General features: G+C 36.0%; 1 protein-coding gene across 1 annotated transcript in view; it reads left to right on the forward strand.

The window, feature by feature from the left end:
- The window catches only part of ABCA13 (ATP binding cassette subfamily A member 13), a 174,887-nt gene that overhangs the window by 31,658 nt on the left and 119,003 nt on the right, over positions 1-24,226 (forward strand). The window contains exons 13-22 of the mRNA XM_017814892.1: positions 850-968; positions 2,261-2,433; positions 3,572-3,648; positions 4,187-4,308; positions 6,892-7,086; positions 8,932-9,096; positions 15,687-15,864; positions 18,042-18,181; positions 22,808-22,921; positions 23,536-23,626. Coding sequence (XP_017670381.1) covers positions 850-968; positions 2,261-2,433; positions 3,572-3,648; positions 4,187-4,308; positions 6,892-7,086; positions 8,932-9,096; positions 15,687-15,864; positions 18,042-18,181; positions 22,808-22,921; positions 23,536-23,626 — 1,374 coding nt within the window. The remainder of the gene's footprint in view (positions 1-849; positions 969-2,260; positions 2,434-3,571; positions 3,649-4,186; positions 4,309-6,891; positions 7,087-8,931; positions 9,097-15,686; positions 15,865-18,041; positions 18,182-22,807; positions 22,922-23,535; positions 23,627-24,226) is intronic.

The following is a 24,226-nucleotide window of genomic DNA, read 5'->3' on the forward strand; positions in this document are numbered from 1 at the left end:
AAACCTAATGAGAAAAGATGAAAACTGCTTGACTTGGTTTGATTTGCTGAGTTATACTGTATTACTTCTATGAGCAAGATCAAGATTTCCTTGTTTTGGAAGCAGTGGGGAATGTTTATTATTCTTCCTACTTGACTTATGAACCAAACATAAGGGAAAAGACCCCAACCCACATGGTTGAAAAAACTAACTCAATCCTGGTTATAAATCAGAATTCAGCAGTCAAGCCAAATTCCTTCACTGCTATCCCATTTACAAACCCATTACAGACAGGGGAATGGAGCTTTTTTCCAAGGACGTGGGGGCTGCAACATTGGGTAGAAACTGCCTCCATGGATGATCAGGTGATAAATTTCCCTATAGGGATTCATTATCCCTAGATATGGAAAATGTCCATGTAATGCTGTTTCCCTCTCCTTGCAGTTAGGGTTTGAAAGTAACTGTGCACTGAAGGGTTAGTAACATCCTGATGTCTCTATGGGGAAACAGGATCAGGGGAGCCTGACTGAGGAGAAGGTGGATGCGTTTGATATACTCAGTTTCTCACAGTTATGCTCACGAAGACCAAATATGAAATTTTTCTTCTCTAGTTCTGTAGCAAGTATTGATGTTCTTATTATTGACCAGGAAAGTGTAATGGAGAAGAGTAATTGAAATTGAATCAAATCAGCCTTTCTTGCCCTCTGCAATGATACCTAAATTTAGCTAGACATATTTCTTTATGCCTTTAACTCATCAGATTTTCTTTGCTTTTAAAAACTTTGTTGTCCTTTATTAGTTGGCTAACTTTTGAGTCCAGCATTTTTATGAGGTTTTTAACTGATTAAACCTGGACATTTTCTCTTACAGAAGAACCAGTTGTCTTTGGCAACATTTTCTGTGTCATTACAAAGTGTAAAGATGGATTAACAAGTCACTTGCTCCCTGCTATCATTGAAGGGATCACTGTGGTTCAAGATCATTATCAGGTTTGAGTGGTTCCCACACCTACCAGTGTGCTTTACAACATGCATTAAACTCTGGAAACTAATGGGAGTTTCCTTTTTTCCCACACTCTGAATGACGAGTCCCCTTGGTGACTATAGAAAGCTGAGGTTTGTATGGGTATAGCTCTGATGATTTTGATAGTGATATTCAGGAGAAATTCCTTAAGTAAACAATGGTGAACTTTGCAAGCTGTAAGTATGACTAAAATTATTAGAATTCCTACAACTAGAATAACTGGATTGTCAATCAATATCAAACAGCAGCTCATTTTTAATTTCTTTAAATTATGTCATACTGATGATTTAATGAATTAGAGTACATTTATACTTTTAAATCTTCACAGGAACAGTTGTGAAATCAAACTAGATACGAATACACTTCTTAGGCAGATTAATTCCAGATAAAATAGTAGTTGTGATTACCAGTTGGGGTCAGTCTGTTTTTCTTTAACAGTACATGAAATTACCAGCTGGAGAAAGTAATATTTGACATATAGAAACTCATCCAAAGCTGGAAGCAGGCCTTGTGATAGCACACACATACCCAATACTGAAGTCATGCTTTTTAGTATAGAATTTGCCTCCTTTTTATGAAATAGCTCTGCTACTTTATTCACCTGGACACTTTGCTGATATGAACACCAACGTTTTAAAACAAACAGATGACAAGAGGTATCATTAATATGTCAAAGTAGAATTTTGAGGACCAAATGCATTTCTGTAGTCACTACCATTCTATGACCTACTCCTGCAAATATTAAAACAGCCTTGCAAAATGAAAAACATGCATATTCCAGTGAAAATATAAAAGTGCATATTAGACAGAGCATAATGCATGAAAAATTTTGGATATTAGTATCAGGATATTTTGGTTTGTTGAATGGAAACTGATGTTCAAAACAGTTTTTTGGGAAAAAGATAAAAATTGTCAACCTAAAATAAATAAATAAAAAAAGAAAAAAGAAAGAAAAGCTTATTTCATTTTGAAATAAATTTGAAATTAAAATGTTTGCATTTATAGTAGTGGATGAATCTCCTTGACAGGCTAGTTCCAATTCCCAATTTGGCTGTTTCCAAAACTCAAATATTTGAAAATTCCTTGGTTCTTGAAAATTTCTCACCCACTTTCAATTACTCATACAATCAGTAAGAGAGTATTACTTTACCCGTATTCTCACTTGAAAATCTGTATCATCTAGTTGCCAAGAGCTGCTATTTCAAGCAATAACACAATCTCATGAATTTACTAACTGTATGACCACTGCGTTTTGCAGGATGTTGAAAGATTGTGGCCTACTTTCAACAAGGGGGATTGCAAGAGTATGGCATATATAAACCAAAACCTTTCCCATACTTTGGAGACCTTCCAGGAACCCTTGCAGAATACCAGAAATGACAGCTGTGAATGTCAGCTAATGTTGGGGAACATACAGAGACAACTGCAAATGTAAAACTTTTTACATTTTGGTACCCCAAACAGTTCTGTATTTTTAGCAATGTTATTCTGTACACATCTGTGTTCTAAATTATATAATTGCAGGAGAAATATTGTCATTTTAAGCTTTGTTCATTTGACTGAAAATTGAGTGGATAAAATGTACAAATTATTTAAGTAAATTAGAAAAATTCTGAATATTTCTAAAAGCCCTTAAATTTTTGCTGAGCACTTGCAGAAAATCTTGCTGCTTCATCAGGTAAATGCTTTGAATCGCAACTAAGAAAGTTTTCAGTTTCCTATGACTTGAGTTCGGTCAAAATTTTGATATCTAAATTTTTTGTTTAAAGCTGTTTTGATATGGCTTGTCCTCTCAGTAGCTGGATATCTTTTTGCAAAACGGAAAGCATTCACATCAGTTCAGCAGTTCAAACAGTCAGAAACGTGGGATGGTGTTTGTAAACTGATGGGATTATACTCCAAATAACTTCTGATATTTTCTATTCACTTGAAGAAAAATAGTAAATGAATAAAACTGCTACTACAGAGTATTTCAAACTTGCTATCACCTAGAACCAGTCATTGTTATAATTGTTGCTATACTAGTTTGGCTGTTGGGTTGTTTTCATAAAGAGCTTGAATTGTGTCTGTGAATTACAGTAATAATACAAAAGAACTTGAGCTTAGATGCTGCTCTAAGCCATGGACTAATGTACAGTTTTTGAAGAATAAATAATATCTGATGTGTGCATACTCTTTCTTACTTAAATTATAATTAGATAGACTTTATTCATCCTGAACTTCAGTGATTTGTATCTCTAGGTTTTAAAAATGTGTGTTCAGTAAGAAACCTGGTGGTGAGACATTGATAAATCTGTCCTTCTACATAAACTACTGTTTGCTAAAGCACTTAACCATTATGGGAAGACCCTACATTTGCAGTCTCATCTAGTCACAGAATATAAATAATCCCTGCACCATATAAATACAGTGTGAGAAGGTTTGTAGAGGTGCTAGCGTGTGCACATAGAGAATAATGTGACGTTTTTGCCTCATTTAGTGGCTGTTTCACTATTCATGTTAGTCTTTATGCATAGAAATACCAATGACTTTGTTCTGATAACTTGTGAAATTAAGCCTATCATTTCAGGTTGGCTGAAAATTTGGAGCTACGATTGTCAGAAAATCCAGCAGGTGCTCTTCTCAGCAATTTAAATCTCTTGAATGGTGGGTTCCAGTTTTCTTCACTTTTTTGTAAACTTCTGTTATGTAATTTTGTAGGACAATAACTGTTTCTTTATTCTTCAAAATTCAAAGGTACACTGCCTATGTAGACCACTGACTTAATGCGATATATTTTCATTGTACACATGTGCCCATACATCCACCTTGAGTTGGCACAGGACTGCATAGTACATTCAGCTAGAACATTTCCAGTAAGATGTAGGGATTAATTAGAAAGAAGAGAGGGCTTAAATTAGTGTAAGGAGAAAACCAGAGTGCACTAAAAGCTGTTATACTAATTTCAGACATTTTTGTAGTACAGGGATGTGGGATAACAAGTGCTTTTGTAGAATAACGCAAACAGATGCAGAAGCCCTTTAAGTCTGACAGAAGAGTGACCTTTAAATTTGAAGTGAATTACATGATATGAAGTTTTTGTCCTTTATCACTGTTCACAGTAAATTGAAGGAAAAGGATACAATCTGTGAGAAATCTAATTAAGCAGATTTGTACTTTTGGCACTATTTCCCTTTTCTTCCAGATGTGAAAGTCAAAGAGTATGTGCAGAATCTTACTCAGCTGAGGCTAGACATTGGTTCTTCTGTCAATATTTCAGAAGAAACTGTCAATACCATCTTGGAAGCCAGTGTCTCTCATTCAAAGGTAAAAGATAAAAAAAAGGTGTCAGATTAATAGGTCAACCTATAGCCTGATGCGCCAGCTGAAACAAAACAAGCCATATTGTTTGTGTGGAATCTTATATTTTCACTTATCATTTCTATGTGGAATATCTATGTGAATTTTAGGACTTAAAAATAATAATGTGATGCATTAAGAGATCAATTTATATTAGCACTTGTCTTCTGGTCCAAATGGCAGTGCTTCATTACTTTCAGCAGTGTTTTACCCCCTTGTACTGATACAGAAATTGAGCTTTGCTGTCTTGGTATTGTAGAAAAGATGGGGATTTCTGAAGATACCATTTGGTATCTTACCATCTCTACTCCTTGCAGTAGGGGGTTGTCTTCTGCATGTTTTTTTATTTATTTGTGTGTTCCTCACTCTTCTTACACTATATTACCAGTATCTTACTTTACTTTCACTTTATCTGCTGTCTCTTGAGCATTGTAAGTTTTCTGAGTGTAAGACTTTGTGTTATCATTGCTGTTTTCTGCGATCCCTGTGATCAGTAGAAATCATGAAAAATGCCACCTACTTAACAGATTCTCTCTCTGATTAGTGTTTGCATGACTGGTAAGAGTTGTGGGTGCATTTGGTGTAAACTCTTCAGGTCAATCAAGCAGCCACCGGGTGTCAGTGATGCTCCACTTGCAGAAACAGTCACAAGTCTTTTAATGAAAAGTGCAGCTATTAAAGGCAGTTCAGACCATCATAACTACTTATAGATGATTTGTTCTTCTGCTTCTCTGGCATTGTGACTGCCTTTATTGTTAGCTTGTTATTGTGATACCAGTAAATGATAATGAGAGAAGTCATCTGAAAGCAATTCAGTTAAATGGGATTCGGTGCACTTTGATCCTTTGAAACAATAATGCTAATTGACTGAAATGTCAAATTACTTTCCATCCTTACTTTTTGCCAGTCATATAGAGCTTAGATATATACACGTCTCACATTCACATATTTATATAGAATTTTTTTTTTGCTTAAGTATTTAAATCCTCCCCCAATCCAACTGGAGTATTAAAATGTCTGTGTTTCCTACTGATTATGCAAGCTGCACAAGTACTTTTTAAAGCCGTAATTTAGGCATGCCTGTTATGTTTATGGTCTATATAGCCACTGTCTGATAGCCCTAATGATAGCTGCAGGCCCATTGTAGTCCTGTATTTCTGTGATTGTATACTGTACTGTGCTTGCCTCTGTAACGGTAAGAGTAAGCCTGAGAATTATTTGTGCTTATTGCATTTGCCCATAATTTGTGCCACGATATTGTATGCTGGCCATGCTCATTGACATGTGATTAAGTGATTTGAAATAGCTCAACACCTATAAGCTGGAGACTATAAGCATTCATTTACTGACTATAAGAGTTTGGATTAGGTCTGGTACTCACAAAGCTGGAAGGAGAAACTTACCCTAGTGGATAAAACCCAGAATGGGTTACAGCTGCACTGAAATGGTGATATTCATGTGGGGCACGAGGAAATAAATTTCAAATTGTATCATGCTCAATTTTCCTCCACAGAAAGAAGTCTAGATCAGTATATTCATATACCATTCCTTGTATGCACACACAAAAAGTGAATATTTAAATATATAGGAAATCCTGTAGAATCACAAGGGCAAAATTCTGTTCTGGAACAAAATTTGAAAAGTCAAATTATGAGTTGGAAAACAAAATATTTATAGGAATTAAAGAGTTAAATCGCATATCCTGACCAATCTTGGCTCCTAATTGGATTTTCTTGCAGATTCTCTCCCTTGCTGGGTACTGTTACCAGCAACAGATGCATTCAGTGGAGGCAGTAGAGGTGGGTTCTGTCCTAGGCAGGACAATGGAGCCCTATATGTTGACTCTTATAGTCTCCTACAAAAACTTGTAAGTTTTCTGGGCTTGTCAAGATTGGGTAGCTAAGAACTCCTGAGATATCTGGACTACAAGCGCTTGTCTTTTGATGTGACATTTTTGTAGGAAGAAACAAACCATCATTATCCAAGGTTTTACTCTAGTCTCACCTGAGGTCTTCTTACTCATTTATTTGTCCCTTCACCCACTACGAAATGACATTTTAAAGGACTGTTTAAGTGAGAAATGTGAGCTGACTCAGAGTGAACGTTGTGCCATATAGGCATTACCAAGTGTTAATTTTGTGTGTCCTTTGAAATAAGGAAGTACCACATTGTTTGATTTTAGTGATTCATAACACCTGGATTTTGATCTTTAGATGTTGCTGTAACAAAGGTGTATATCTGCTAGAAGGAGTGTGTTCAACATTGTAAATATGCCTGCTTATGGAATGAATGCTCATAGAATGAATGATCTATCTGTGAACAAATGAAAGTAAATCTTTATAAGAAATACATTTCATCTTTTTATATGTACGTAGAGTATAAAGTAAGAACACACCAATCTGATATAAAGCTGTATAGTTTATTATTTCAGGTCTGTTGGTGACTGCAAATAGTCATGTTACTGTGACAAAAATTTTCACCTTATTGACTATAAAAAAAAGATGGTGCAGTTCAGGGAGAAAAAAATTTAATACACATACATTCTGATAGGTTTTTTACAGTGCCTTTGTGGTAGCTTTAACTGGAAGATGTGATGAAGAAGTACTTAGCCTGCTGCTAAAGCTGCCTGAAAACAGTAAAACTTCCCTGGTAGTGGAAGAATTATGTTCCTTACCAGCACTGGACTTGTATACCATGTTTGTGCTGATTATACAGAATTTAAACTTACGTCACATCATTTACAAGGTAAGATGGAAAAAACCCATTTGATTCCTATGTTTTTCTTCTGAAGGTGGTGTAAAGAACGCAGGTAGACAGATTGATAATTCTATTATTTCTTCAGATGTTCTTTCTCTGTGGAATTAAACAGTGGACATATGGCGTTTTTTGTCTTCATTTAGCTCCACAGAACAAACACGGTTGAAGAATGGGGTTGATAGATGCTATTGCATTCCATTTCATGCTTCCTCAGAAAGATTATCGCTTGGCAGTTAGTTATGAAAGCTTTACAGGAAATACAGGAAGTCAAAGACATAGTTTTATTACTCTTTAGCAGAGTTTGCACTTCATGCAATTAGTCACTTCTTTATGTGTAAGTGTGGGAGACTGAGCTTCATGGGAATTATAACAACCATAAAAGCTCAAATCACAAGAATGACAAAATTATTTTTTAGGAAGAATTCACAGCACTAAGTATGCAAAACTCTGTAGCATGCCTGTATTATATGTAGATAATATGTAGAAGTGTAGATAATCTGCAATCTGGTGTGGGTATTCAGTGAGATAATGTTTTTACTTATAAGAGCAAAATTATTGAGTGTGATTTCTGATAGTTAAAAAACATTAATTTCAGTTATTATGGGGTAATTGATTGATAGAACATAAAGTGTTGTAAGTATGAATAGCTGAAATAAAATTATAACATCAGGAGAAAGAATATTTTGTTTTAAAGCCAGGTTATATTCTGGATGCTGCATGCTCGGTAAAACAGGTCAACTACAGACTTTTAAAATCAAGACCACTTCCCAGAATAGGTAAAGACACCAGAGATAAAAGAAAAGATTTCTACTTCCTGAATTATCTGCAAACCTAGAGGGAAAAAAAAAAAAGAAAAGAAACCAGCGCTTATTCTGATGGGTATTTGTACTAAACCCTATTGAAACAAGGAATTCCTAGCAAAGAATAAACAATGTTGTCAACTCATCCTAAATTATAATGGAAGTGCTGCTAATTTTTTGGCTGAATAAGATTTTTCTACAGTTTCTCCTTCTTTTTTTGAAAACTGTGTAAAAGCAGGTGAAGGCTGAGATGAAAATTAAGCACAGACATTATAATAGCAAGTCCAATAAAGGTGCATAAAGTAATCAGAAGACGCAACTGAAAGCATGTGATGAGATGATAGTATTTTTAGTATTTTGCATAGACAGGTAACAATGAATTGTTTTGTGTTATTGTATCAGCTAAATAAACCACAAAAGCAAAGGGAATAGAGAGAAAATCCATAATGCCAAAATTTGCATGGTGGAAACAGCAAACAGCCAATTGAACTTAGGTCAAGTAGGGAATGAAGTACATGCAATCATTTTGAGTATGAAAAATGCAAAGGCAGGAGAAGTGCGAAATGAAAGTTAGTTGCTTTAGCAGTCATATTACGCAATAAAAGTGGTTGCTAGACTTAATTTAACTTACAAATTATTTTTGAAACATTAAATTCCTGCACTGAACATCTTTAACCTGGTAAAAGAAAAGTTCTCATTTACACTGAATTCCAAGGGGACAGAATGTTGCAGATCCCATTAGCATCTTGGGCTGGAGAGCTCTCTTCAGCCTGGCAAGTGTAAACATGTTCTCTGAATTTTAATTCATGATTTCTCATAGACCACTTCTAACATTACCAGGGAACTTTTCTTCAGCTTAATTTGAGAGTGACTGGGGAGTTATAATAAAAGGAGTTTCGTTAAACATGGTTTTTAGGAATATTATATAGTCAGTTTTAGAGAAAAGGTAAATAATTTTGAATGTTTCATTGAAAGATTAAAATTTGTTTCTAATGGGAATTTATGGCTGTGATTTTTTTCCTTCTTGTCCAAGATCCAGATACCACCTGAGATAGGCAATGTGCTAAATATGCTACTGGATGTGGTTTCTAGTATCAGCTCACTTCTTGATAAAGTCCACCATGTCATGGAAAAGCTTCCAGTGTTCCTCCAAGGAATTAAAAATATTGGTGTGCTTGACATCTCTGCATTGCAGCAGGTATGTGTATGATTTCAATACGCCAAATTAATTCCCATTATGAGGTGCTTACTTAGGGATATATGCTTAGTAAGGAGGCACACTAATAGAAATGGTATCCTAGAAAGTTGGGAACTTAGAGAAGAGAGTCCACAGACCCTAGGAAGATTCACTTGGTCTCTTTCAAGCACTCTGGTAATTCTGAGACTGTTGATGTGTTGTTTCTGTCGTCTCTTTTTCTGTTAACTTATGAGATCATAGGCTAAGTTACTACAGTGTTAGTCTACTGATTAACAATACTATGTATTATCTGTGATTTGGAGATTGCCACGCCTTTTCTGCTAATGCTGTATTTTTTTTTTATGAGGAGACCATTATAAGTTTATAAGAAATAACTTTGCTTTTTTAAAGGATAAGATTTTAAGATAGCACGTGCAGTTCTTTTATTTGCCATGTGTTTCTGTTTGAGTCATGTGAGGGGTTTGTGTGATGGTTCGGTTCAACATTCAAAAAAAAGGGGCATGAGGTGTGAGTGAGGATATTTTCTTTGTCCCTGCTTTTAAGGGCAGTTGCTGTATGCACATCTACACAGCTAGCAAAGTGGTAAGCCTAGTATTAAATAAATCAGAAAAAGGATTTCTATTTCTAAGTAGGTTCCATAGGAAGACCTGCTGACCCCTATGACATTACCTTATGGGTTTACTATCCTGTGTGGAAACTTGAGGATTGAATCTGGTTCTAAAATTGCAAACCTCTAAAAGATCCCTCAGTGGTAAACCGAGCAATCTTGTTTATTACTACAGTACAGAGTAAACACTGCCTTAAGGACTATTTTCCTTAGTGATATGAATCTTTTTGAAGATCTTCTAATCTGTTTGATAGAGACATGTTGAAAAATGTTTTTCTAGTGCATATTAGTTTTAGTTTTGAGCCTCTCTTTCTGGGGCAGCTCTTTGGCTGTCACACTGAATGGCTACTTTCATCAGATCTTTTCTGCTTTCCTGAAACTAGTTCTGTTTATGTCAGACTTTCTTTCCAACAAAGGAAATATTCCTTTCAGACTGAAATTCCAAAGTTGCTTATTTGATAGGAGAATGTTCTCAAAAAGTTTTTAAAAAATTTGCAGAGAAACAAATGGAACAGCAGAGGGCCATCTACTCACAGTTGTAAACTTTGCTTCATGGCCATCCCCACTATCCTGTAATATACCATAGATTTAACCTTGGAATTTTTGTCCGTTTTTAGATCTTACCTTTTTTGATCACTCTTTTTGACAAAATCTTTATTTTGTAACATCTTGTTAAATCCCTTTGTCTTGAGAAATTGCTGGTTTTTTTGGTTACCTAATAATTTGTTGAGGATTAAAATAATCAGTGTCTATTTCTTTTATTAATAAATTAGATGTTTGGTTTCAAGGGCTCTTCTGTCTCTGTAATTTTTTTTTCCTTTTTTGGACTAGTAAAAGTTGTTTAGGTATCCTTTCTTTTTCAGATTTCACTGGATTTTTTTCTACTTTCCAGTAATACTATTAATTATTTTTTGCCTCTTCTATGGTGGCCAAACTTGTGCCACTGTGTTCTACTAAAGCGCAGATATTGCTTATACACTTCCCTCCTTAAATGTTTTCTTCTATTTCCAAAGAGTCCACCTTTCCAGATTTTTGTTTCATGATAACAAAGACCAAAGTAGTTCAGTGACCTGGAAAGATTACCAAATAAAGAATGTGTTTTTAAAGTAAAAATATGTCAACCTTCAGCACAGAGCAAGACAGACTGACAATTTTGAAGTTAGTTTAAAAAAATTAGTTACTTCTGTAGTAAAAGATATAATAAAGTGATTGTCAGTTATGCATGTGGATTCCTGTCTGAAAGAAAAAACGAAAATGAAGAAATAACTTTAATATATATGTAAAATGTGAAGTTGAATTGATATTTTACACATGGTCTAATAAAAAATGATGTAAGAACGTTCTATCTGCCAGTCAGTAGTAATTGGAATATGGAGCCAAATTCTACTGTTAACAACCTTGAGTGAATGGATAACTCCCTGAGGAAAAACACTGATGATTTCAATCATGATTTTTACTTGTTTATTTGCTGTTTCAAATTATTCACTTATATTTCCATACCTAATTTTTGTAGTGCTTGTCACTCATGTCAAGAAGCTGGAGGGGACTTCTTGAGTTGCTGAATGCTGTCAGTTGTGAGAGGTGGCCTCACTCTGTAATCCTTCCACTAACACGAATATATTCCCTGTTTAACCTATCATTGCTGAGAAGTCTGGACTTCAGCAAAGCCTTTGACACCACCTCCAACAGCATTCTCCTGGAAAAGATGGCAGCCCACAGCTTGGACAGGGGCACTCTGTGATGGGTTAGGAACTGGCTGGAGGGCCGGGCCCAGAGAGTGGTGGGGAACGGTGCTGCATCCAGTTAGTGGCCGATCACTAGTGGTGTCCCCCAGGGATCAGTGTTGGGCCCAGTTCTATTTAATCTTTATTGATGGTTTAGATTAAGGGATTGAGTCCACCATTAGCAAATTTGCAGATGACACTAAGTCGGGGGACAGTGTCGATCAGCCAGAAGGCAGGAGGGCTCTGCAGAGGGACCTGGACAGGGACAACTGGAGACGTGGGCTGATTCCAATGGGATGAAGTTCAACAAGGCCACAACAACCCCATGCAGCACTACAGGCTGGGGGCAGAGTGGCTGGAGAGCAGCCAGGCAGAAAGGCATCTGGGAGTTTGGATTGACAGGAAGCTGAACATGAGCCAGCAGTGTGCCCAGGTGGCCAAGAAGGCCAATGGCATCCTGGCCTGGATCAGGAACAGTGTGGCCAGCAGGACCAGGGAAGTGATTCTTCCCCTGTACTCAGCACTGGTGAGGCCACACCTCGAGTACTGTGTCCAGTTCTGGACCCCTCAGTTCAGGAAGGATATTGAGATGCTGGAACAGGTCCAGAGAAGAGCAATGTTGTTGGTCAAGGGACTTGAGCACAAGTCCTGTGAAGAGAGGCTGAGGGAGCTGGGGTTGTTCAGCCTGGAGAAGAGGAGGTTCAGGGGAGACCTCATCACTGTCTGTCTACAACTACCTGAAAGGAGGTTGTAACCAGGTGGGGGTTGGTCTCTTCTCCCAGGCAACTATCAGTAAGACAAGAGGGCATGGTCTTAATCTGTGCCAGGGAAGGTTTAGGTTGGATATTAGGAAGAAATTCTTTACAGAGAGGGTAATTAGGCAGTGGAATGGGCTGCCCAGGGAGGTGGTGGATTCTCTGTCCCTGGAGGCTTTTAAGATGCGACTGGATGTGGCACTTAGTGCCATGGTCTAGTAACTACAGTGGTAGTGGATCAAGGATTGGACTTGATGATCTCAGAGGTCTTTTCCAACCCAGCTGATTCTATGATTCTATGATTCTGTGGGGGTTATAAATGTATAAGATTCTGACTTAAGTTTTTTCACGGCTAGTGTGTTTATTCTTGTGTCAAAAATGTTCTGTAGTATTTTTAACTTCTCTGACTTGCCTATATGTTTGTGGAAGGCCTGTCACAGTACTTTTCTGTTTTGATAGGTTAAATAGACTTATTTTAGTATTTGTTTTGTTTGCTTTAGTTTTTTTCTTTTATTACAGGCTCTCAGTTGTCTCAGACAAACTAGCATCATTTCTTCATGCTGGGTTAAGGCTAAACTTGACTTTTTGGAAGAAGTAAAGTATACAGTCTTTGAGGGGAATTATGACTGATGACTCTTGTAGTTCTGCTCGTTCATGTCTATACCTACTAAAATGACTTTCCTAATCTTGCATTCCACTTTTTCATGACTTCAGGTGATAAATAATGTTTTGCACTGGTAATCTTTGTATGCAATTTACCTTAAATTAAGTAATTGGTTTCTTGCTGGATTGCAATCCGATCTTCTCTCCTGAAATGCCTTCTGGTATTAAATGATAGGCAGTAATTTTTTTCTTTTGGGGCTAAATAACTTATCACAGTGGACCCATTTTGGGTCTCACAGGAATAACACTAATAACTTCTCTGTGATCCAGTGTTTTATTTCCTATTACCAGGCTTTCTGCAATATCTTTTTAGCACCACTTTTTACCCACCATATAGCTGTTGTATTAATGCTGATTAATATTTTTTAGAACAAGAATATTAATTGATATTAGACATAGTATATGTCTTTTTGGGGGAAAAAGGACTTGGCCTCCCACATAAATATGTAGTGTTGGTCAGGAGTGATAATTTGAGAATGTGTTAAATTCTACTCCTTAAATACTGTTTGTCTTTAATAATCTTCACTTTAAAACTTAGTGCATATCTTGCCCTGTTGAACATCAGAACCAGATATCCATTATTTCCTGGAGCATTATGCCACTCATTCTTGAGTATAAATGATTTTTCTACTTTTCAAATAGTACCATCTAAATTTGATAGGCTTCTGAAAAACTGTTTAATCAAATCATCAATTTTGCTGTTTTCCTTGTGATTCTGTCGATTTCAGGACAACAAAGTCTTTGTTCTCTTTATGTTTTTTCCCAGAATTAAGCATATCTATTTGTCTGCATTTGATTCCTTTAGTCCTTCTGATTCATCACATTTCGAATTATCTTCAACCTCCTCGTAGTTTTCCAGGAAAATTGTGTTAGTTTTTCCCTTTTTAATGTAATGCTTCTGAATGTATTTTATTTTTATGTGCAAACTGTAGCCCAATTTGACTTTCAGGTTCTTTTGTTGAATAGCTGATATTTGTATTCCATATGAATTTGTTTTTATTCATAATATTTTTTTAGGTATACGGCTGTTCAGTTAGTTCAGAAGCCTCTGTTCTATGAGGTTTTTGCCTCCATTTGATAATCTAGTTCCAGATACCTTTTTATCTTCAATACTAGCTTTCCTCTTCCATGAATTTGTTAGAATGACTTGCTTGTCAGTAGGAACCAGTAGGAAGCTGGTTGTTTGGATTCATCAGTCTTGATTGCAGTCCTACTTTATGTAGTTTAAAGTAGAACGACTGGATCAAAGATAACTTTTTTTGGTGAACATCCATCCTATATAGTTCTCCTATTTCTTCAAAGCCAAATTTTAGGAAACATATCTTTCTGAGTCAGTGGATATTTAGCTGAAAGACAGTAAGTAGATTCAGCCTGTTAGTGGCAGCTTACTGCATAAATATTCATTATTTGAATTCCAAGTTATTTTGATTGGAACTGGAATTAATTAGCAAGTTTGTGCTCTTTGACTGAAATAAGCCTCATTTATCCCTCTAGCTCAAATAATCACTAATAAAGATTCAAAAGCACTTTTATACAGCATTGTGCATAAAGTTTATTTCTCCAGTGAAATCCATGCCAGCAGATTCATTCAAGGGCTGTAGATGATGGTTTTATGAAATCTGGATACCATTTATTTACTATGCTCTGTGCTGAAACTGTGTGCTAAAAGTAAGATTTTGGGAGCAGCTAACACTAAGTTTCAAACAACACTTACTGATATTCCTCCAGGATTACTAAAGAAGCACCTGGCACTTCAGTAAATGCATTGATCAGGATAAACTGTTTCTAATGGCTCAATCTCTAAACTGTCTGTGATTAAATCTTTATGTAAAGTGCTGTACTACTTTGAAAATTGACTCTTCTGTTTAAAAAAATCCAATGATAAAATGCTAATTTATTTCAGTGTTGAATGTGTGTGTTTGACATAACACAATGTTTTTTCTGTTTGCCAGTTATGGAGTCTTCAAATGATGTCTGATAGTCTAGTTATGTCTTTCCTGACATGCATCTGCAAAAATGATGGGTATGAGGTGAGCCAGTGCACCCCTCAGTTATACTCTAGCAGCACACTGCCTTGCAGTTGTATCCTCTTAGAACTGCGTGCCTGTACAGCCTTCCACAGATACCAGTTAAAACTGAGCACATTACTTGAAAAGTGAAGCTGCACAGAGGATGAGGCTGTTGATATTTTTTTTTTTTTAGTGTGGTGAATGATGGTGCTTAAGCCATAAGAGCAGTCAGATTGCTCTCTTTCCTCATTAGATGTATGCTAGTTATGAGCAAATGGCAATAATAAATGCTGGTATGACTCAAGATGTGCAAAAACTAGAAGCACATCTAACAAGTTAAAAGATGTACTTGAAAAACAGGCTTTTAGGGCATGTGCACTTGAATACTTTTTTTTCTTCTTAGCAACTGCCTTCACTGCAAACATTCATTGCAAAATGGATTTGGTTGTTTCTGCTGCCTTAGCGACACAGGAGTAATCTACCAGAAGAGCACACTCTGTGAAAACTAACAATGGAATCAGGGTATCTGTAGCCCAGTTGTCTTGATATTTTCATTCCTTTTCTGCCTAACTGATATACAGAATTTTTCAAAGTTTAATGTATTACTGTCTTTCATTGAGTATCCTGATAATTAAAACTGCATTACCTTTCACCATGATAAAGGTGATCAGAAGAACAGAAGAGCACAGCAGGCCCTCATTCTTAAAAGCAGTTTCAACAGCCTAATTTTGTCAATCTCCTTGGGTGCCAATATTGACAGAACACCAGAGCTACTCCCTGAAGCTACTAAAAGCTAGTTTGATACATTTGTATTTCTGTTCATTTGTTCTAGTTTTTGCAAGGTGGGCAGTTCAGAAGTTCAGCTGTTGGATCCCTGGAGTCTGTAATCAAGGCAGTGTGTAAAGAAGAATCTTCATTTTTCAGCAATGCAAACCTGTTCATTGACATGCCCAGAGACATGGGACTCTTGGAAGACAATATGGCAAAATATGGCATTCCTGAAGATTCAAGTAAGAAAAAATATCAATCACAAGTTGCAGTATGCACTCAGAGCTTAGAGAAGTTTTTCCCTCTTAAACAGAAATATTTATATACCAGCTGACATCTTAGTTGACACTGTCATCTTGAACACAAGGCATTGATCGATAAAAGTTTTATAGCTATGAGATAATTGTGGATGAGACAAAAATGATTCTGGTTGTTTTCTATCTTTGCAAATAATAAATAGGAATATTCCTGTCTTTGAGACATATTTATTACAATTTTTAAAGCACTTGTTATTAAAAATATATCTTTGAAATACAAGACTGAGAATGCATTACTCATTGCTTCTCTTCTGTGAACGCAAACTCTCTATGCAGTAAAATATGCAAACCTTCTGGATAAAATGAGTTTTTTAGTAGCTGATATTTCTATTCTCTTTGTCAAGTGCTCAGAAAAGTCTCTTGGCTCTTATGTAATTTCACCTTTGCTCTCTTTCCTGAGTACACATTTGACTTACTCTGATTAATTTTAATATTGTTAATAACCTTGTTAGTGCCTCAGTGACTCTGTGCAAGAGAAGAATACAGTGACAGAGTGCCACTAGGGAAGATTCTGTTGTCTGTTGGTTTCTACAGCTAGAAATTGCCCCTGGCTGGGCTGGGACCCTTGGGAGGGAGTCAGAGCTCTGCCCTGGCCTTCTCACTTATGTGTGTGGGATATAGTGGTAAGCAAGCAGCTCTACTTTTTTTTCCTCTCTGAAGAATGAATTTAGCAGGATGGCTGATTAGACAGATTGTTTAGAACTTAGTCTCTTTCAAAGCTCCATAGGTCAGAAGCACTGTTTCTTGATGATATTTTTTTTGCAAGGTGTCACAGCTCTGGAGTGTTGCGAGACCTTTTATCATAGGACCCTGAAATATCTTTAAAGCATCAGTTAGTTTCAGCTTCCTATAAGTGAATTAATACTGTTGCCTATATTTTGCAAATTTGCAAATGAGGCAATGGAAAATGAAAATTAAAAAAAAATTGAGGCCACAGAAATTTGATTCATACTCCTCCACAGTGATTAACTTGTATGTGTTTCGTGTATACCAAACACTTCCTAGTGACTTCCTGAAAATGACAGCAAACTCATATTGGCAAATCTTTTGTGCCTTTAGCATATTGATGTTTCTGACTGGCCAACTTGCAGTCTCTTAATCCTTTGCTGTTATTTAGCAATGACTGTGTTTACTAATGATTGTTTCATTCAAGAAAGTAAAAATTTGGGCAAAGAACTGACTGTTCCTAATCTAACATTTCTGACACTTCTTTCTTTAACTTTTGTCAGGAGTTTAAAAGTTTTTGGCCTAGTTTTTTATTATGTAGAATGATTTGTCTTCCTTGAGGAGTTAATGACATTATTTAATATTTATTCATAGTATTAGAAAAGACACATTTCTAAATCCACTCATAATAAATAATAAGCCCTTCAAAACACATGAACTGGGCATAAAAATCTAAATGCTTCTCATAGAAAACGCCTTGCCTTTACATGAGTACAAATGCAGTGGTGGGTCTTGGAAACTATTCCTTACATCCTAGTTTTGAAGGAGGTATTGATAGCCCCATGTGATGTAGGAATATGTCTTTTTAATTAAGGAATGGAAAAGTGAATTGATAGATTTTTCAAATCAAGAAGTTAAGTGTCATGACAATTTTTTTCTGATCTTTTTGGTAGGTTCTTCTGATATTATACAAATAGAAAAATCTGTATTTGTGAAGGAATTTGTGTATTCCTACTTCTTTCTTATGTAGGAATACAGAGCTGCAGAACAACAAAGGGTGTGGAGGGGGGGTTCCCTCTGCATCCATTTTGTGGGAAGAGGTTTTGTATATGTCCTTCTGCTCTAAATGCACTAATGTAACTTGTAGTATAGATAGGGTTCACAGACTGCTTTTCACAAACGTGAGGAGCTCTTTGGATTCTGATTATTTTTTTCATATTTAGCATTCAGAATTCTGCATCCTCAACACTATCATAGACTGTGGTTAAACAATTTCTATTCAGAGACCTATACTGATTGCTTAGTGGCAGTTGAATAGTGTTTAGCATGGTGCTGTGGCAGACTCAAAATATGACTCTAGCTTTTGTTTGAATAAAAAAAACCCACAGACACCTGTGTTGTCTGTCTTAAATGCAAGTTTGTCTTTCTTTTCACAGCTCCTTTTTGCTTGAAGCTTTATCAAGAGATTTTGCAGTCTCCTAATGGGGCTTTGCTATGGACTTTCCTGAAACCTTTGTTACATGGGAAGTTACTATACAATTCAAATATCAACATGATTGACCTGGTGATAGAGAAGGTGAGTATCAAAAAATCGTACCATTTCTGTTTATTGATTTTTGTCTTTGTAATTCATTTTAAAGGTCCGGTTCTTTCAGGGTAGGTAGTTGCAGTCGTATAATTGCCCTTCAGAAAATTAGATCCACCTTGCCCCCTGAGGTCTCACCTGTTTCCCACTTTAAGCTTAATGCTTCCCTCAACTTTTATTCTACTTGTTATAGTGGTTTCACCTCAGTGTGAAAAGTAGAATTTTTTTCCAAGTCATTTAAACCTTGTATAGAAAGGTTAAAAAGAACACATTAGGAGAACTGTCATGTGAATCATGCTGAATCAAGGTGTAGGATTCATGTATTCTAGAGCAGATTTTGCCTTCAACATTTTCTTGTGATGGGAACTCCAATGAGGCAGCACAGAGGGCTGTGGGAATGGATGCCCCAGGAACAAAAGCCTGTTCTGAGGGAGTCACTGAGCTGCATTTCTAAACAAAACCCCAAGATACCTACAGTGCATCCTTCCTGATTATATTTCTAACACCAGTAGCATGAATGACCAGTTGTAGCTGAGGTGCTGTATGTGTGGATGTTGATGAGTTGGTATCATTCAACGGTTTTATTGTCTCTGCAGTTCTGGGATGGTCGGTGCTCTGTCTGGAGTGTGATTATTGACAATAAGATGTTTCTTCATAACTAGCTTAGAAGCATCTCTGTAAAAGAAAGGTTGACTTTTTTAAGTATGCATTAGATTTCTGCGCAAATTTTGCATTGACCTTCCAAAGATACGCTTTTTATCCTGCAATATTAGTTTTTCAAAAACAGCAATTTGTCTTAATTTAAAATCTGGAAAAAAATAATTTCTGTTTTTAAGTGATGACTTTAAATGTGATGGTAACTATATTCTCCGTAAATGGACAACTTTGTGGTATTCTGAGTTGTGCTTTAAAAAGATAATAAAAAATCTAAGTCAAAAAGCCCATTCTAGATAGCAGATACTAGGTAACTTTATAGTTTCTGTTCTGAATTGAAAAAAAAGATTTAGCCATTTCATATTTTGTAGTTAAATAACTTTATTTGGGGAACAGGCTATTGGTTTGGACCTCAGAATAATTAATTTAAAAATTTTAGTCAGTTAAAAATGAAGTTGCTCTTGATGTTCATAGACGGAAATTCTATTAAGAATGAATTGTAGGTGATAAAATTACAAAATTTTTTGAATACTTAATTATATTCTATGTTACAAAGACATTTAGAATAATGCACTTAATATATTTCCACATTATTTTGCCAATAATTATGCCAAACCTCCATTCTTAAAAGCATCTGTAAGAAAGATAAATATCTTGACATACAGTATGTTCCCCTAGATATCTTTGAGTGAAATCTGGACTGAGTAATACAGTTCAGAAAGAAGTTTGTATGTGGGTTTGTTTTTTGGGTTGGTTGGTTGGGTTTTTTTTGTGTGGGGTTAGTGCTCTGGAACAATACAAAGATTCTGGTAGACACCTGTAGCACAAGCTCTCCTTCTGATTATATATTCTTAGGCTCACAAAAGTTCCATCAGCTTATTCAGATATCTGTGTAAATACACACCTGTCCCTCTCCCCAATCCTTTAACAAGCAGTTATGAATGTGTACCTGTTTATCTGTAAATATGAATATAATGGGAAAGTTTCTTCAACAACTTTTTCTTTGGTTTTATTACAGAAGTCTATCAGCTACTGCTTGAACAGAAAGAAAATTTAAATGCAAAATATTGTCTCAGGTGTCTCAAATATAGCTACTAAAAACCAACCCTGTAGACCTTACACAGCCTCATCTCCTACTGAAATTGGAATAGAAGCTTTAATTTCCTTTAGGGTGCATGACCACATGACAGCTATTTACTAGAATAAAAAAGTAGAGGATTAAAGCTTCAAAGAACATTGATGTTCATATACCAGGATATATTCTGTAATTTTTCCACATGAACTATTTAGTTCCAAGACCATGTAATTGATCAGTCTTCCTTAAATTGTGGGGTTATTGCTTATCTTCAGAGAAATCAACAGTTCTATTGTTTAGAATAATAGCGACTGTCACAGACACAGGATGTGGTGCTGACTGAGGGCAAAACAGTTCTGTGCCAGCTGGCATCCAGGAGTTCAAAGGCTACATGTGATGTTTTGATCTTTACTTTCACAACTAAACTTTTTGCCATTGATGAACTGATCTTATGGAAGTATTTCTTATTTCAGAATATTCTTAAAGGTGATCTTATATTCAGGCAATCACATTAGAAGAACTCTGCTATTTCCCAAAACTTTGGGGTCAGCCTTGCCAGGACTTTACTGCTGTAATTGTACAGATGTACAAATGTATACTTGCTTTCTGGGTTATATAATCTCTTAGTATTCATTGTGCCTGTGTTCAGTTGTTCTGCATCAACCGCCTCTTCCTCACTTGTTTGTTCTTCCACTTCAATCTCAGACAACTTCTATTTCAAAATTCTGTGTTTTTATCTCCCAGTTGTATTTATTTATATTATCTATATACTACTACTCTTTATTGTAATTTATTACTAGTATAAAAACATTTAAACTTATTTAGATTTCAGAATTATTAGTTTGCAGTCCTCTCTTAGCATCTTTATGCATTTGCATTGTTATTTTCCACTTCCCTGATAACAAGGGAATTTTAATCAGGAGGTTACACTACAGTGAGTACTTCAATTATTTAATCCTTGAGTGCTTTTGGAATTCTTGGCTGGACATTATCTTGTTCCAGAAACTACCTATTGTTCATTTTGTTAAATTGTATGATTTTTTTTTATACTACTGCTTTAATTTGAAACAGATTCTCCAAAGTGTTCCACATGTAGAAGGCTTTTGACACAAGGCACTTCCCAAAGGCCTACTGTGGTGAATGAATAAGCAAAAACATTGTTAAACTAACACCTTCTTTTTTTATTCTCTAGACTTCTTTTGTTTGTTTCTTATTTGGATGTAACCTTCTTTTTAAAGGAAGTTTTCTAATAGGTTCCTGCTTTGTAGTGTGTGTGTATGTACACATAAGGTCTTTCTCAAATCTTTTTTTGATGGGCAATAGGTTTTTGTTCAGTTTCTTGGATACTGCCTTAGTCTCCATAGCTCCTGCACACAACTTACCGCTTTGGTCTTTTAATTTCTTTCAAATGAGTGCCTGCATTATATAAAGGTCATCTTTTCCAAAAATCCATGCTGCTGCAGTAATTTGGGACATTTTATTGTTTGTATAAGGAGGTTGAATGCAAGCACATTATAGTTACTGTAGCCCTTTGAAAGCAATTTCAGCACAAAAATTAATCCTTTGTGCTATTCAGAATCAAGTCAAGAAGAACTGAGCCCAGATCTTACAAGTTGCTTGATATAAAAATCTCTAGTGATGTCTGAAAATTTGATCTCCTTGTATTATGGTGTGATCTGTGCTTGTTCTGTCCTGAGGAGATAGTAGACACCCATATTGGCTGTTTTTCACCCTTGGAACCTTGCTGGTCTTCATCTTGTCACCGTTGTGCCTGGTCTGGGATTTCAGTCCATGAGGTTTCTGTGTTGCTTCTGGTCAGAAGAACTTGTTTAGTTCATTTGACACCAGATTTAGTTTAACATTCAGGATCACTTTCACTTTAATCCTAATGAATGATGGCTCTTTCAAGTGAAATAGGGATTCTCACAGAAGTTAGATGCATAATGTTTTTTGGGAAAACAAAATTACATGTAAGGGTCTCTTTGAGGCCTTCTGTGCTAAAAAGAAGAAGAAAGAGCCACAACAAATTGTTTTCTCATGTTGTGCTAAGAGTGGGATTTTGAAAAAGGCACTTAAAATACAATGTAGAAATTGTATACTTTCAATAGGAATTATTGTAAAACGTGTGGTCCCAAATTGGAGTTTACAACTCACTGCAGACACTCTTTGCTGGGAAATGTCACAATTTCTACCATAACAACAGTGCTGGATTGTTCTTAAATGCACTTCTGTGACTGATAACACCAATTTAAACAAACAGACACTGCAATATTTTCTGATCTTGAGTACACTTGGATCTGTTTAAAACAGGGTGGAAAAAAATTGCTGGTTGTTTGCTAAGAGAGAAATTGCAGCCTATGTTTGACTGGGACAGAAAATATTTGGCTTTACTCAAGACTTTCTCTGCGGGAGTATGTTGAAATAGACTGATTTTATGTTTCTAGTTGAATTTATGGTCCAGACCATGCTTCCAGCTTTCATTTTTATTATATAGTCTGGTGAATAGTTTGAATAAAAGACCTTCAACTGCAAAGGCTTCCTTTCGAATATGTCCTGACTGTATTTCTTTCTCTGTCTTTCTGAAGCACCTCCATGATACTCTGTATGAAAGAGACATTATAAAAATAAAGAGGTCTTTATGATACGTCAGGTGGGAGACAGGAAAACACAGTGCAGGAAAACCTTTCTTTGATTTGCTTGGTATTGCGAAAAAATGCTTTCGATTTCTTAAGTAGAAAAAAAGAAAACATGGATGTTCTTACTGCTGACTATCAAAGTGAAATGAAAAGAAATTGCAGAGGCTCTGAAGCATGGCAGTTTTTCCTGTTTCTTAAGATTTACTGTGCACATTTTTAGCTTCATTTATTTCCATGTATTCTTTTTCCCAGGCTAATTTCACTTTTGGTTTTGTGGAACACTTGAAGACTTATTCTGAGACATGGCTTAGGATGTCTGAGATTTTTAAAACCAGTGGAAATGTCCTCACAGTCTCACGACTGCAGGTTGGTGAACTGTGGAGAAGTTTCTATTTTTCAACTTTTTGTGGTGTGATCTATACAGTATTTCTAAACATGTAAAACTGTCCATATATGACTTCAGATTTAAAAAGAGCTGAGAAAGATGCAGACTAGCTTTAGGTTATGAGCCTACAGTCTGATGCTGAGAAACTTCTGAGGTGAAAATACTTAAAAGCGATGTTACCTCACTATTTCCAATATCACTATGGTATCACTGAACAATAAGGGAAATAAAATATTTTTTGAACCTCCTTGCATTTCCCAGCAAAATGTGGAACTGATGAAAAAACTGATGGGGGAAATATTGACTTAAAAAAAAAAGCATTCTTGTTACTGGGATTTTTTCATTTTATGTATTTGTCTTCCCCTGTCACCTCCTCTTCCCCCTTTTCTCCCCTCCCCTACTCCTCCAATTATTTGAACTGTGTGTGGAGTTAACCTGTTAAGAGGGCAAGATTAAAGCCATGGAGAGGCTAAATGACTTCTCCAGTGTTATGCAGGAAATCTTGGTAATGGAATTGAACATAAATGCATATTTATACTTTGTATTTCCTTAGAGCAGATAAACCTGATGTAACAGCTATCGCTTTTTATTTTAGGAAGCATTGCAAAGCAATTTCATAAAGCACTTCATAGAAAGTAATTTGGATATTGACATGGAAAAACTGCTAAAAAGAATGCAAACATATGGTACGTACATAAAAGTGCATGTACTGATTAGCCTTATCAGACTTGAACTTCAACTTAGAACTACATTAAGTTGAAACTGAATGTTCTACCTACTTCAATGATACTAAAGTAATGTAATAAGAGATTTTACTCCCTTGAGTTTGTCTCATATCTTTCCAATTGTCTTTTTTTCTTTTGCGTGGATAATTTGAATTTCAAAATATTGAAACAATATTGGTAACAAATCAGAAGTGGCAAAGTGTCGTGGGAGAATTACAAACATAAGACCTATACTTAAAAGGAGTGAAGGGAGGCATAAACCCAGTAACCCCAGTTCCATTAGGTAGAAGTAGATTTTTGTAGTAAAGTTGGAAGGAAATAAATAGAAAATTAAATTTGTCATAGTGTGTTTGATCAAGAATTGCCTGCATTTTTTTTTAATATGTTTATGGAGAATCAGTTGCGTGATCTCTTTGCGCCTTGGAAAAGCCTGAGATAGGGTAACAATCAGGGAGCTGCAATATCAGTAGAGAGTAATCAAGGTCAACCCCAGCCCTGGGATGGCCCAGTGGGGCCACCGGGATGATGCTGAGGCCCTCCTTGCTTCAAAAAAAATGGACT

The sequence above is a fragment of the Lepidothrix coronata genome, unplaced genomic scaffold (assembly GCF_001604755.1).
Source record: "Lepidothrix coronata isolate B3197 unplaced genomic scaffold, Lepidothrix_coronata-1.0 Scaffold47, whole genome shotgun sequence".
Lineage (NCBI taxonomy): Eukaryota > Metazoa > Chordata > Aves > Passeriformes > Pipridae > Lepidothrix > Lepidothrix coronata.